The sequence below is a fragment of the Solea senegalensis genome, linkage group LG18 (genome assembly GCF_019176455.1).
Source record: "Solea senegalensis isolate Sse05_10M linkage group LG18, IFAPA_SoseM_1, whole genome shotgun sequence".
Lineage (NCBI taxonomy): Eukaryota > Metazoa > Chordata > Actinopteri > Pleuronectiformes > Soleidae > Solea > Solea senegalensis.
In genome coordinates this window covers 9,453,867-9,468,707 of record NC_058041.1, presented here as the reverse complement: position 1 = coordinate 9,468,707, position 14,841 = coordinate 9,453,867, and the positions used below count along the sequence as shown (strand labels likewise).

Below are 14,841 nucleotides of genomic sequence, written 5' to 3'. Positions count from 1 at the left end.
TATAATGCAGGTGTAAGATGAACGGCTGGATCTCGTGTGGAAGTGAAATGTCTGACATATGCAGTGAAAACCTGAAGCCACTCACACAAGAAAAGGATAACACAGAGTGGCAGGCGTCAGACGAGAGAGAGAGAGTGTCTGAACACTATAATCAGCAGTTAGTTCTAACAGCTCGTCCGTGCGTCTCACTTCTCTCACCATGTGATGAGGCCGGCGGCGACCGCGGACCAGGTGACGCAGCAGGAGTTGGGCTTCTTGCTCTCCTCCTCTTCATCTTTGCGGCAGCAGCATAAACAGCTCAGGTAGATGGCCAGACACAGCAGGTTGAAGCCGAGCCCTACGGCCACCACGCAGGTCAGGAATATGAGAGACTGAACGGGGGAGGAAATGACACGACACAGCTCAGTTAGAGACGGAAAGCTTCCCACAGACAACAAACAACAGAGGAAAACATCATCGAAAAACTGGGCTCGAGTTACGTGGCAGCCAATGATTATATACATTACTATTATATTATTTTAATCAAAAATAATGCAGTTTTCAGTTTAAAGACTATAATGAACATAAACCACTGTGTTGTGCTCTGACTGTGCCAGTGTGGTCTATTCTGTCTGCATAAAGGGAAGAAGGTTGTCTCTTTTACATTTTACTAGGCTATTGTGTCATAATATGGTCATAGCTTTTCATATCTTTTTAAAAAAAGAAGAAAGTATTTGTTGCTGCAATCTACCCGATATAATTGTGGGCTGGAATGCATAATTAACAGATACGTCTCTCTCTCTCATCTATAATACGGTCTATGGGTCTATGGGTGTGTGCGCTCTCATTTCATATTTCAATTTAATAATTGCTGTTGCAGTCTAAATAATATAATTCTCTATGTGTGTTATTTATTTATCTCAGCCTTAGTTTGAAGCTATTGGAGACGCCCACAAAGTTATAACGGTACCAACTACACCATATGATGAAAAACTTCACTTTTAAATAGCCACGGTGTGCACATGCTTCATGTGCAATGTGTTTAATGAATGAACAAACAACTTCTGAGGGACATACTGTAGTATGGCTTTACGACGGTGACTTCACATCATGGTGTCTGACAGTCATCTGTCATTTAAAACGAAAAATGTGTTTTCTGAGCAGCTACACAGGAGGAGAGTCAGTGTTGGACAGATGAATCAGTGCCCTGCTGTGCAGTCGTCCACTATCATGTCGTGTCGTCATAACAAAACCGGTTATTTAGGCATTAAGCCAGTGTCTGTGTTTTCCAACAGAAAGAGATCTTGCAATGAGAACAATGTTAAACATGTTTCCTTCAATAAATGGCAACTTTTTGCATCATAACGAGACAATGATATTCAATAAAATGTCACAATTCACAAATCCCAGGTCTCTAGCTGGACAGCATCTATACATCTCTGCCTCTACCTCTCTCCCTTTCATTCCTCTTTCAGCCCCCGTTCCACCTTCTGCGAGGGATGTGACAAAAATAGCAGCAAGACTGTCCTAAAAGCCTTAAATGAATTCTGCAGCCATCTGTGAGCAGATGGGTTCATTCAAGCTCTGTTTTTTTCTTTCTTCCTTTCTTTTTTTTAACCCCCCGCTTATTTTTTTTTTAGTTTGTCTTAAATCTTTATGGTGAAGAGCCATCTGTTCTCACGCTATGATGTCATGTGTCCTCCAAGTCAAGCTAGTGGGATTAAATACATAAAAAAATGGAAGGAGAGATTGAAAAAGCCTTAAAAACAGCTGTTTGCAACATCAGACATACTCATCCTGTGCTAATTAAAGATAAAAAAAAACAAATTATATGGTTATATAGTTTTACATTTTACACTATCTGCACCACAAATCTCTCCATCTGTTGGGGGTAGGGTTCCCCGTCTTGTCCCATTTCACAGAGACATGCCTTCCATTTGGAGGGCCACACGTCTGCTAATTAAAAGAAGAGAGGTTAAGAGGAAGTGCAATGGGCTGAGAGTCACACGTCCTCGTCAACGACTCCATAATCTCTGGTGTCGTAATATGAGATAAACAGCAACGCGGTGCACACTGTGAAAGAGACAGGAGTGTAAATGTGTTCGCTCAGACAGATAAATGGCGGCGTGCGCCAAGGTGAGATGAAGAGGCTCGCTCAGAAGGCGAGGCGGGGTTCTGAGTGATGAGAGCTGGTGTTAAATTGATGTAATTGAGGTGAACATGGTAAATAATGGAGATGTGGGGGGGGATGGGTGGGACACGGCCTCAGACTGTTCCGACAGTCGAGGAAAAAGAGGGGGTAAAAACTCTCACTGCTGAATGCACATGCACCGGGCCACCCAGCCGCTCTCATCGTCATGGTAACATTGCAGGTTAGTTTGTTGCCCTTGTGGCAGGCTGAGAGGACGAGTGAAAGGGCGGATTTCCACAGCCTATTTGAATTAGGCAGCATGTGACCGGCCTGCCTAAACTGCTGTGCCTCTGTCTTGTGATTCCTCTGTGGCCAAGGCGATGCAGTGTGGCAGAGAGTTTTTTAGACTCCTCCGAGTTCACATCCAACTTTGTTTTATGTTAGAAAAGCGTTTGGGATTCTAGGCCCCCTCCAATCCCATTGTATGATTTAAAAAACTACAAAAAGTGCTAAAAAGAATGCAAACTTTTTTGAAAGAGTCGCTACTTTTGAAGCAGCTATGGCCAAAACAACAGTATCCACTTTATTTCTGTCTTTCACTCTTAGTCTCCATTGCCCTCTTCAATTGTCAGGTGCAAAAATAATGGATACTAAATTATGCAGCATTCAAAGAACACACACACACACACACACACAGAGGTGCAGCACATCCACAAAGACACACGGGAGCCTCATCCTGGAACCATCACTTCCTCAGTGCTCCAACCTTGGAATTAAGTTTAAAAACACCATTTATCTTTTAGCAACCAGCGTGTGCACACATTTGCTCTTAAGTAAAAACCCAGTTGCCAGCCCTGACTATCTAAATGCTTCCTAAATGAGGTCTCTCTCCCCATAAAAGCAGGATATGTTAACACCTCACATACCCATTCCAACTCACAAGGCTAATTGCTCTGTCCTCCTTTGTTTGTTTCCTCCCAATGTCCCCACAGAACGAGGACAGGGTGAGTGAAGGCCAGAGGCAAAAGACACAAGAAAAAAAGTAAGGACGATCTCGCAGCAGGAGGAAAGGAGATTCCCAGAGAAGGAGCAATGGTGGAGAAAAAAGTAAAATAGTCAGAGAGGTTGACTTAAGAATTATGGGGGAATATTGTAAGTGATTAATGGATTGAGAAAGCAGGATGGGGATGAGAGAGAACAAAAAAACAGGAAAGATAAAAAAAAGACACCAAATGGCTGAAAGACAAAGTGAGTTTGCACGGGGAAGCTTTTGATACAAGGAAGACAAAGACAGAACCACATAAACCACGAGGCAACCTCAGACAGACTCTCAGTGCACGACCCACTTTCCCACTGTGGATGACTTCACCCTGAGGCTGGGATGCTGAGCGATGATGAAGCTTTTCTCATAAAGGCGAGCAAACCTAAGAATCTTATTCCTTCGCGTGAAAAAAATAGCTCCTTAACTCCTTATATGGACATCCTAGGTGTGTGTGTGTGTTTTTTTGTGTGTTTACAAAATGTGTTTTTCCGTGTTCTTATGTGATGTTGAGTCAAAGTTATGATTAATTCTACATCGCATATTTAAAAAAAAAAAACGGGAGTAGTGATATTTGCGCAAAAATAGACAATTTCTCTTCTAAATTATTGTTCATAAGAGTGATCCAAATGTTGCAAAAAAATGGGACATTTTTGATCAAGTGTGTTTATATAGTTGGTGAAAATGGGAAAAAAAATACAATTTCATCAGATTGCCTATAGGTTATGCTGACAAAAAAAAGATATAAGACACTCTATTCTTCTAGAGAATAATCAATTTCAAGACAAGCTCTCATAGAAAAAAAAAACAATGTTATATTATAAGTATAGAAAACGAAGACGGTGTTGTGTGTAAGAAGGAGTCAAGAATATTTCTTGACAGTCGTTTTGACAGAGCGCTTAAAAGAATCGATACGACGTCACGCCATTAAACGTGAAATACTTCATCTACTGATGGTCTACTGACATTGGACTAGGTCTTCCTTACAATAGTCTAGGAAGTAATGCACTAATGGCTTTTATAATAAAAGAAAAAAAATGAGAAGGAAATAAACAGAGGAGACCAACTCACACTAAGACAGGCACTTATAGCCCAACACCTGTCAAACAAAGGGAGGAGTGTAATGAGGCAGTAATAGCCTGGAGCAGAAATGACCCAGAGGGGACTGGGCTCGTCATTTACACTCCCTGAAGTCCCATCAGACGTATGATGAAAGCCAACGGCAGGGTGACAGCACAGATGTGGACTGTCGGGAAAAAAGCAGACATTGATGCTGCAGTGGCCTATTGCAAAGCATTCTGGGGAACAGAAGAAACACACGGGCGAAGACAAAAGATACGATTTAAAAAATCCACAACAGAATAACTGAACATAAGTTAATGTGAAAAAGCAGTGGCGAATAAACCTCTGAATGCTCTCAAGACTACAAAGGGCAAAATCAATAACTGAGATGAATCTGTGCAGCGACCACAGCAAGATTGGTGTTTATTTCTCACCGCAATAAAGGAGCTGTGGGAGGTGCAATTCAGCAGTAAGCATAGATGCCTTTCTGTTTCTTTAAATACACAGTTAAGATGTTCCATGATGAAGGTTGTACTTCATTTGTGGTTTCATTATCTTCACAGAATTGTACAATCACCTTAATATCAAGCTTAGAGCAGTGAGCGGTGTTCTAATTCATTTGATTTGAAACGTTCACCCAGAGGAAGCTTTAGCACAGGTCGAGCTGAGGTCATAGGTCACAGAGGTCACATGAAAAAAATGAGTACAGATGTGTCCACATGTTTAAAGTCTTTGTCGTGGTTCTTTGCAAATCCATCACAAAAAAAATAAAAGAAACAATCTTAAGTTTTGCGTACTTCTCATTACCGTAACTCCTGAGATTGGCACAGCACCCCCCTCCCTCATGTGGAGGATAGAGCAGTAGAAGAAGGATGAATGAACACCAGAAAGCAAAAAACCACGGTTCACCAGCGTGTCAGCTTCTCAGTATCGTAATTTTGTTTAAATGCACTTATTGTAAGTCGCTCTGGATAAAAGCGTCTGCTAAATGACATGTCATTCCTGAACGGTTAAATAACTGCCAGATATCAAAAGTGAAAGCTTTCTTAAAAAATGGCAGAAACAAAAACTCCCTCGTTGAACTAAAATAAAATCAAAATACATCCAATCCATGCTACTCCATGCAGATCCTTACATAATACTTTTGACCATTCAATTTGCTTTTAATGGCTCTTTGCCATAGAGAACGCGTCAATAATGATTCGATTTCTGGGCACATGTACATTCCTACTGCATAAGTGCAAATATTCCATTTCCTCCCTTGAAGAAAACAAACTGATGGAGAGCCAAGAACACGACTAGTCTGTATTTCTTGCTTCACAGTTCAGCGACTTCAACTTCATTTCATCAGCAGGACGCTGAACAGAGATTTCTTGCAGGAAAACAACATTTTCCTCCAGAGAATCTGACCTAAATATACTCCAGCTGATGAGCACTGCATTGTTAAAAATGTGCTTTATTGAAGCAGACAGAAATATGGTGATGCGGAGTCTGTCAAGACAGTTGTACACTCGCAGCCGTCTAAGTGGTATATAGTGCCTTGTGCTCAATGCCTATTAAAATCAATTTTTAATACACATACTGTATAGTGGCCATGATTGAAATGTAAAGCACCTCCAGCGGTGACAGTGCATCTGCTAAGCAGGACTACGTCGCGTTCCACAAGTTCCGAGTGGCGCTAAAGGCATGCTAAGCGATGTGGAGTGGCTTCTCCGAGCATGGCTGCTCCACGGCAGGTGGCAGACAGCTGTGCGTAGGTGGAGGAAGTCTCCAGGCACGGCGTGTGAGAGGACAGTGACATTCCTTTCACATGATAGGGGTTAAATGTGAGTCAGACAAGAGAGAGAGAGAGAGAGAGAGAGAGAGGAGAATGGAAGGATATTCCACCCTAGAGGTCAAAACCTGGTGAGCAGCAGGAGCCTCTTGGTTAAGTAGATGTGTTTCGTCTTTCACTTCTAATTATTGTAATTCACTTGGCCTTTTCCTGAAATGGATATTATTATTACCTCCTCTACAGGAGCCTTTTTCTTTTTTTTTATTAAACTAGTATTGCTATAGTCACTGCAGCAGAAGCAGAGGTATCATGCCTTACATTCCTGTGTGTGTTCACTCGCTGAAACACATATTCATGGGCAAATATGGATTCTTTGACATTGTGAAATCAGCCTCCACATACAGTATCTGATTTTCACCATCAAAGATCGATGGAGCACTCCGGCCCCCGCTGTCTACCTCCACGCTGCTGCCTGTTACACTCTGACACACAGGTGTACGCCCCAGGCCTGGGGTGTTTCCAGCAGAGTGCACTCAGCTGGGCCTGCCCATGTTCACATGCAGCTGGGATGCCATTAAGTCACAGTAAAGTGACCCATGGGATATGAGTGAGATGCTGCACCGCCTTGTTCACCTCGATGTTTTTGCCAGTCTCTGGGCTTTCTCAGGTCAAGTCTCCACTCATTTCCTGTGGTTTTTTGGCTAAAAGAAATGTTCTTTTTTGACTTGTTCCTATAGTACATCTCTGTACAGCCCTCGTGAACTCTTTCTAGCATCTGTTCCTCTGTGCATGCCATGCTTCTGGGACATCTTTGGAGTGCAATGAAGCTTGTTATCTCCCTGTTTTGGTGACACCCTCTCTGAACCCATAGCCCAAACCTCTCCCTCGGGGGATGCTACACCCCCCCACAACAAAGGAAACCCAACCCCCACCTTCCATGAGGAGCAGATACTTCAATGTGCTTCCTGCTGGAGGGTAATGAGGGACATCTGCATGGATCCACTTGTCCCAGTTCACAGTAAGCTGGCACACTTGGCTGATGGCATTTTATTCGACCTGCAAAACCTTCCGTCGCACTGGAGATCACTCACTAAAATGAGGAAACCAAGAAAAAGGCAGAAACACACCAAGGACCACAAACCCCCGACCACCAAGGATCGTCGCTCACTGCTGTCACATCCTGTTTAAATATTGTTAGTTCACCATGAGGTATGCACACACCGCCTTATTAGTTGCCATACCATCTAGCCAATCAGGTGATGCTAATCACTGGCTTTAAGCACTGTGGAGACAGATTGGGGTTAATGACCTTCTGGAGAGCCAGAGGGGACACGCATCTTTTGTGCATACGCATGACACAAACGAGGATTAAGTAGACGGCCGACTAGTAAAATAAATAAATAAAAAGATGAGACTTTATCACTGTTATAGAGGCTACATGAATCACTGCTTCAATGGTGAGATAATCATTCAGAAAAGGGAGAGGCTGAGGTAGGACAAGGAGCACGGAGATGAAAAATTGGCAGACTCTCTGCAGGAAAAGTGAATTGGATGTGGTAAATTACCACTGCAATCAAAAAAACAACCCACACATTTGCAGTATATGAATTCAGTTGTGAATTTAGCCCATAATAAACGACATTTTATTGAGTGCTAGAATAGAATACTTAGGGGTTACGTATGTGCTTGTACTTTTTAACAGGAAAACGACTGTTGTGTTTGTGACACTTTTCACCGTGTATTTTTGCTGGGAGACTGTCGCGGCTTATAAAAAATAAATAAGAATTCTACCCCGAATACGAGATGTGCGACTCGCACGCGAGAGACACACGTGGGCCAGTGTGAACGGTCTCATTAGTGAGCATGTGCCTCTATGAAAACTGCAAACAGATTAAAACAGTCCTCGTGTTTCGATGAGATAATTAAAAAAAAAAAAAATCAGATACTCAGACCATAGAATCATAGCTATTAGTAAATAAATAAGTATAATGAGGACATAATAACAGTGAGTGAATGCACAAATCTAAGGACAAAATGCATTTTATCCTCACAACATCACACAACACAGCGTGCCCATTTACTCGGCCATGAAGAGGTCGAACAACAGCAAATAAAGAGGACACAGTGAAGGAAATGTTGATGAACAAAGAGGAAGAAGCAGAAACACGGGGGAAATGAAGACAACAGAAACAAACAGAGAGGTCTTGGAGGAGGAGACTGTCTGGATGCACTCGGGTGGAACATTGTTCCCACAGAATCTCTGTGAGAAAAGCCACTCGAGCAGAAAGAGTGAGTGTGTTAAGAGTGCGTGTGTTTGCTGCTGTAATTGAACAGTAAGACCGTAGCTTGTTCATTTATGTCGTGACATTCTCGGCCTGCGGTAAGAGCAAGATAAAAGCTCTCGAAAGAAACTTGTCTGAGCTGGACGTTCAAGTGACCACGGGCGAGATGGGAAAAGAGAATGCTGCGCACTCAAGGACAAATTGTGCGGCTGTAAAAAACGATCAACTTGTGCTTATGGTAATTAAATTGAATGTTAGAGTGAACATTTGGTGTTATATTGCCTTCCTATAAGCCACACTTTCACTGCAGTGTTCAGGTAGTGACGGTGGAGAAACTGAAGAGCCATGGAACCCTATCCAACCAAAGAAAAAGAGCACCTTAGTAGTAAAAAAATAAGACAATGGACAACTTAAATGATGGCTAAAATTACAGACTCAAGCTTTAACAATAGCCTTCCTGGCAGGCTGGCACCAGAGAGCATTACAATAATAGCTGGGGACCATTTAATTGATACATTAGAGCTTTTTAATTTAATTTGTGCAAAAATGAAAGAAAACAACATGGCAGACGACTTGTTGGCTGCGAGTAGTGACTTCCTGGGGTCTGCAGAAAGACTGACCAGTCTTCAGGTTATATATATATATATATATATATATATATATATATACATATACACAGTACATATGTATATATATATATATATATGGGTGGTATCCATCCACTCATCCAGCACCAATCAAGAGAGCATAAAAAATGATGTACCACTCCTAACAGACCAACACTAACACTATGTATTAAACTCAGAGCCAAGGATTCTTTCCCAACAGCATCTCAGTTCATTACCACATAAACAAAAAAGATCCTAATTTCCAATTCTTTTACTGAAATTGGCCCGGATAAGAGCAATAACACTGTCTGCTGGCACACAATCCAAAATACTGAAGCCCACAATATAAACATACCACAGTTAAATCAAAATGATGCAGAGACGTTCACTAATCAGAGACTCGGAGAATAACAGTGCTTGTAATTACCAGCAGTAAAACACTGTAACTCTGGCTGATTGTGTGTTCTCTGAGTCTCCTGGCAGGACGGGTGAGATAAAGCAGTGCATCTGGTGAAGGCAGTGTCCGCTACAAACATGTTTGGGTGACAAAGCAGGAAAATGGGAAGGGAAGTCAGATGGACCAGGACCTGCTGACCTACACATGATGTCTGGCTCAGTACACTCATCCAAAGAATCACACAACACGAGGATGATTAACACGAAGCTGTGGAATTTTTTTATTTTATTTTGAGTTTTGAGCCTCTTGCGTCATCCTCCAGGCCTCAGAACACGGACACAGGAAGCAGTGATGTGTTTTTCCACAATGGCACAGAGATCTCTGAAGAGGACTCAGTGATCATTGGGTACAGGATCATTCACGTTCCCATAAAGAAATCGTCAACATCAGGCTCTTTTTCATAATGCCTGAGTCCTGCAGACAATTCAGCAATCATGTCCATGCCACGGGAACTGAGAATTATCCTTGATTTGAAGCACGACGTTACAGAAGAATGGCATATTTATGGTCTGAAGGAATAAATTAGAAGTGTGGTCAGATGATTGAGCTGATGGGCATTCCTTTACAGACAACAGCAGAGTCTGACGGAGAGTGAGAAAGCTGCTGCTGCTGCTGCTACAACCAACACACACACACACACACACACACACACACACAAAGCACAGAGAAAGATCCTGACCCCTCACATTCCATCACAGTCAATGGCCCAAAGCTAACAGAAGAATTCACCAGGACATGTAGCCAATTACAGATCCACTGACGAGGCATGTGGCCTGCACTGAAGGCGTGGCACAGCTGTGCAACAGTCCTCTCAGCAGCAACCATCTAAACATTTATTTAGTAAACCAGTTACAGAAGCATGGACGCCACGCATATCTATTACTACTGTTTGACTCACTGAAATATTGTTGAAATATAACCATTACATAATATTAACTGTTGGCATGTACATTCTCCCCACGTGTGCATGGGTTTTCCCCGGGTACTCCGGCTTCTTCCCACAGTCAAACAACATGTAGATTAGATTAATTTGACACTCTAAATCGACTGTAGATGTGATTGTGAGAGTGAACGGTTGTTCATCTTTTTATGTTGCCACTGGCAACCTGTCCAGGGTGTATACCACCTTTTCCCTATATCAGCTGAGATTAGATCCTGAAACCCGTGGTAGACGATGACTAAATAAGTCAGTTAATGATCCTATGACAGGAAAAAACATACTTTGCAATTTGAGTTGATTTTTGCCATCAAAAGCCTCAAAATGTCCATCTGGACTTTTTTTGTTGCTTATTTTACCCATAAAAGGATCAGAAAATGTACAATTTACTGCTTGTTAATCGAGTGTATCAACAGTTTAAAATGAAGAAAAATAGTCAAAGTTTTACATTTTTGAGTCTTTCTCTCTCAGTGTTAGGGTCAGACACGTTTGGGCAGTGTGACTGGCGATGCGCTCGGTGTTAAAGGTGTTATTCAGTTTATTTATGTGTCATTTGTTATTTGAAGGTTGTAGTTTAACAGGAAACAAGACAAAAAATGGCCAAAAATATGAGTGCACTGACAGCTAAGGGTGGCATTCAGCATATAAAAAAAACATAAAGCCACTATGGCTCCTACAACAGGCTGCTAATCACAGTGAAATGGCTATACTGATAACCACTCTATTGATTTTTAGCCATGTTAATGCTACATCCCTTAACAACTCAAGCATAATTCACAAAATAACAAGTGTGCAACTTAGTACAGTACATCCAGTGGTGATGATTATCCCAGTTCCTTATTCCAGGGTTGCATACACAGCACATTATTACTGCCAATGACACAGTCAAAACAGGGGGCGGTGATCAGAATCAAGCTTGAGAGCCCAAAAAGGAAGGAAATGGAACAGCCTAAATAGCACTCGCATCAGCCTGAAAATGTGTCATCAGCTTTGGTCCATTACAGAAAATTGTTCCACTAAATGGAAGGCTTGATGTTCTGTATGTGCTGTGTGATGGAGGAGGGGGGGGGAGGAGTCAGAGATGAGGAGGTGACAAAATATAAGGCTACAGACAAACAGAAAGAGCTTGGTGTTGGTGGTGGTGATTTTACATGATTACACAAAATTTTTTTTGAAATTCATCAAATGATGTGCAGGAATGAACATACTTAAACTAATGAAAACCACCTGCTTTGCACCTAATTCCACAAAAGGTTTGCAACTCATTAGTATGAACAACAAGAGAGAACCACTGGTAACTATATTTTTGATTCACGGCTTGGTAGTGACCAAAAATGAGCAAAAATAAATAGAATAGAATAGAATAGAAGCTCCCTCAATGACCTTACAGCTTGTGTGACACCATTCCCAAGTAACTTACATATTACTTTATATTACAGAAAGTATACATCGCTACTTCGACTACTTTGTAACTCATAGTTGTGTAACTTTGGTTTTGGCTGTGCTTAGGGCATCCACTGTAACCTCCTGCACTGACGGGAGCTACGGCAGAATAATTATACATTCATAGTATGAACGATGTGTTCGCAAGAAGGTCATTAGTCACCCAACAGTTGATCACCACCTACTCTGAAGCTGTTGTGTGAGCAGTCCTGGCACCGCCTGTGAAGTTACACTTTGACTCCCACGGGTGAAACATCAAACATCCTGCGTGCACATACATGCAATGTTGTAATGTAAGCACAAATACTTTGTTACAGTATTTAAGTACAAAATTCACATATCTGTACTTAACGTTGTTGTTATAATTCTAGCAACTTTTACTTTTACTCGATTACATTTCCTCTAACTATCTTTGTTACTCGTTACTACCAAATAAAATCAGAAGAAGAAGAGAGTTGGTAATGGTCTGTATTTATATAGAGCTTTCCTAGCCTTGATAAACTGCTTTAAACTACAGATTTGACATTCACCCATTCACATGCTGCAACATGGGGTTAAGTGTCTTGCTCAAGGACACATATAGACAAGCAGAGCCAGGAACTGAACCCACAGCCTTCCAGTTGAAAGACAACTTGCCCAACCACTGACCTTCCATTGCTCAATCCTAAGTCCTCACTTTTTACTTCTAAATACATTTTGTATCAGAAAATGACTTTACTGAAGTAATATTCTAAAAAGTGACTTCCACCAAAGCCATTTTCTGGTAAGACACTTATGCTTTTACTCAAGTATCCCTTAGGTACTCTATACATGTCTGTCTCTCCACAGAAAATGTCACCAAGACCACCACAAACAGATGTACAGATCATATTGCTACTCATAGCAACCAACAGAGGGAAATGTGGCAAAGAAGGAACTCTGAAATATAGTGACAGTGCAGCTAGAGAAGATGTGAGTTTCTTGTCTATGTGGTGATAGGAGAGTTGGGGGCTGGAACCCCCCAAACAGGCAAAGAATGGCTTCAGCAGATTCCACGAGCAACATCTGAGATCTCTGTTCAGAACAGATAAGATACTGCCAGAACCCTCAGGCTCTCAGGACCAGAGCTTGGAGGAAACTCAAGACCACTTAAGTGGGGATTTTTCTTTTTCCAGTAAACTGTGCTTTAAAATAAAAATATTTTAGGAACACAGGTTAAAATGTCACATATTTTGTGTGACTAAGCCTTGCACTTGAACAATAGCATGACCCTGGCTCTCTTAAACCAGGAATGGAACCATGATCACAACAACAAAGCTGATACTGCCCGAGTCCTGTATATTCAGTCTTAATTTTGGGTATTGACTCTTTTCTGCATGTTCTTGTAGAGTCATTGCAAATAATTTAATCTGACCTAATTTTAATTTGCTGATGCGTATTTTTAATCTCATGTTTACTCATTTGTTCTTGTTACTTTGCTTGTTATACACCAAAGCAAATCCATTGTGTTAATTCTGGTACATGGCATGGCTTAAGAGAATTGGAGTACATTCAGACATCATTGGCCACTATTGCCTTAGAGACCTTAAAACCTTTCTATGTTAATACACTTGGCAATACAACTGATTTTGATGTGGCCTCAGTGCAGATAACACAAGGTATAATGGCAAGAAAGTCAAATACAGGATTAAATTCACCACATGGCTCCACACACACACACACACACTGTATGACCCCCTCTAGTGTGTTTGGTGGCTGAGCTCTATGTCCCATCTTCCTCTACTGACCTGCTGGTAGTTCTCGTCCTCGGGCTGGAAGCTGTTGTCAATGGGCTGAAACCTCAGGTTGATATGAGGGAAATTATGAAGCCAGTAAGTCCACCAAGGCGCAATGTAGTCCACCCGAGACATCACTGCCCCGAGAACACGCAAAGTTAGGCTGCAGCCTAAATTAGCCTCTCTTTACAACAGCGAAGATCCTAATCCAGTCTCATCTCATACAAAGACTGTGATAAAAGCATGGATGTGTAAAAAAAAAAAAACCCACACACTCAGCGACGCTTGAGACCAAGCACACACCAAGTCCTGTTGAGACACTACGCGCGGAATATAAAGTGGAATCCGACAAAAGCGGGGTTTCTTATCAAAGGAGAAATAATCACAGTGAGCCCATGTCTCCCGATCCGTGCGTGCACCCGCCGCTACTGTCCGACAGACATCTGCTCCAAGCGCACGGCACACTCAACAGTGAGCGGGGACGCGCTCTGGTCAAAGGCTTGGGGCATGAGGAGACACGGGAGCGTGCAAAGACGCCACGCTAATAAAGAGACTAAAGACACAGCTCCTGTTTTATTTATTTTTTGTTTGAGGTGACTCTTCGTTACAGACACACTTTATTTTAACCCTTTTGTCATTTACATCTTGTTTAACTGTCATTTTGTCGGCCTTTGTGCCAAATTAGCTACTTTGTTGCCACCTAGTGGTTAAAGGATGCAATTACAGATTTCACCACTTTCAACCCTTGTCGCTCAAGCACACGATTAGGTGAGGATTAAACCTGTTTTATTGGCGTGTCATGTGTACCACACAATATAAAGAGACAGATCGAATGAAGATAGACGTTAATGTGAATATTACCATTGATTTAACATTAATTTAAATTGAGATTAAATGTGCATCCATTGAAACAACTTTGCAGTATCCCCATTGATAAAAAATAAATGTATTGAAAGTCCCATTACATCGGTCATCAGAACATCCCAAATTAAGTCATGGCAGTAAATTAAGGCAGCAGTTTGCCCTGCAACACACCTGATTCTAATGGTCAGCTCGTTATCAGGCTTCTGCCATTCATTTGAATCAGGCATGTTGAAACAGAGCCATGTCTAAAACATAGGATTGGGAGACACTGCATTTAGGATGAAGGCATTAAAGACACAAATGTTTAACTCCTAGGTTTCATTTATTTCAAGTTAACTGCATCTTTGAACAGGATGGAAAGTGTAAGCACATTGACGAACTCCTTACAAAACATGCCAACAACTTCACATTACTTGTAGCATCCGTACTTCAAATGGACAGCAGCAGGGCGATTTAGGTGGTTTTAATGCTGCGACTGATCAGTGTGCATTTATGACAACTTGACACTTGG

General features: G+C 41.7%; 1 protein-coding gene across 2 annotated transcripts in view; it reads right to left on the bottom strand.

Annotated features, from left to right (window-relative positions):
- The window catches only part of ttyh2 (tweety family member 2), a 47,921-nt gene extending 34,001 nt beyond the window's left edge, over positions 1-13,920 (bottom strand). For both annotated transcript variants that reach the window (XM_044014551.1, XM_044014552.1), the window contains exons 1-2: positions 13,479-13,920; positions 199-371 (exon numbers count right to left, since the gene is read on the bottom strand). In XM_044014551.1, coding sequence (XP_043870486.1) covers positions 199-371; positions 13,479-13,601 — 296 coding nt within the window. In that variant the 5' untranslated portion in view covers positions 13,602-13,920. The remainder of the gene's footprint in view (positions 1-198; positions 372-13,478) is intronic.
- Positions 13,921-14,841: the final 921 nt, after the last annotated feature.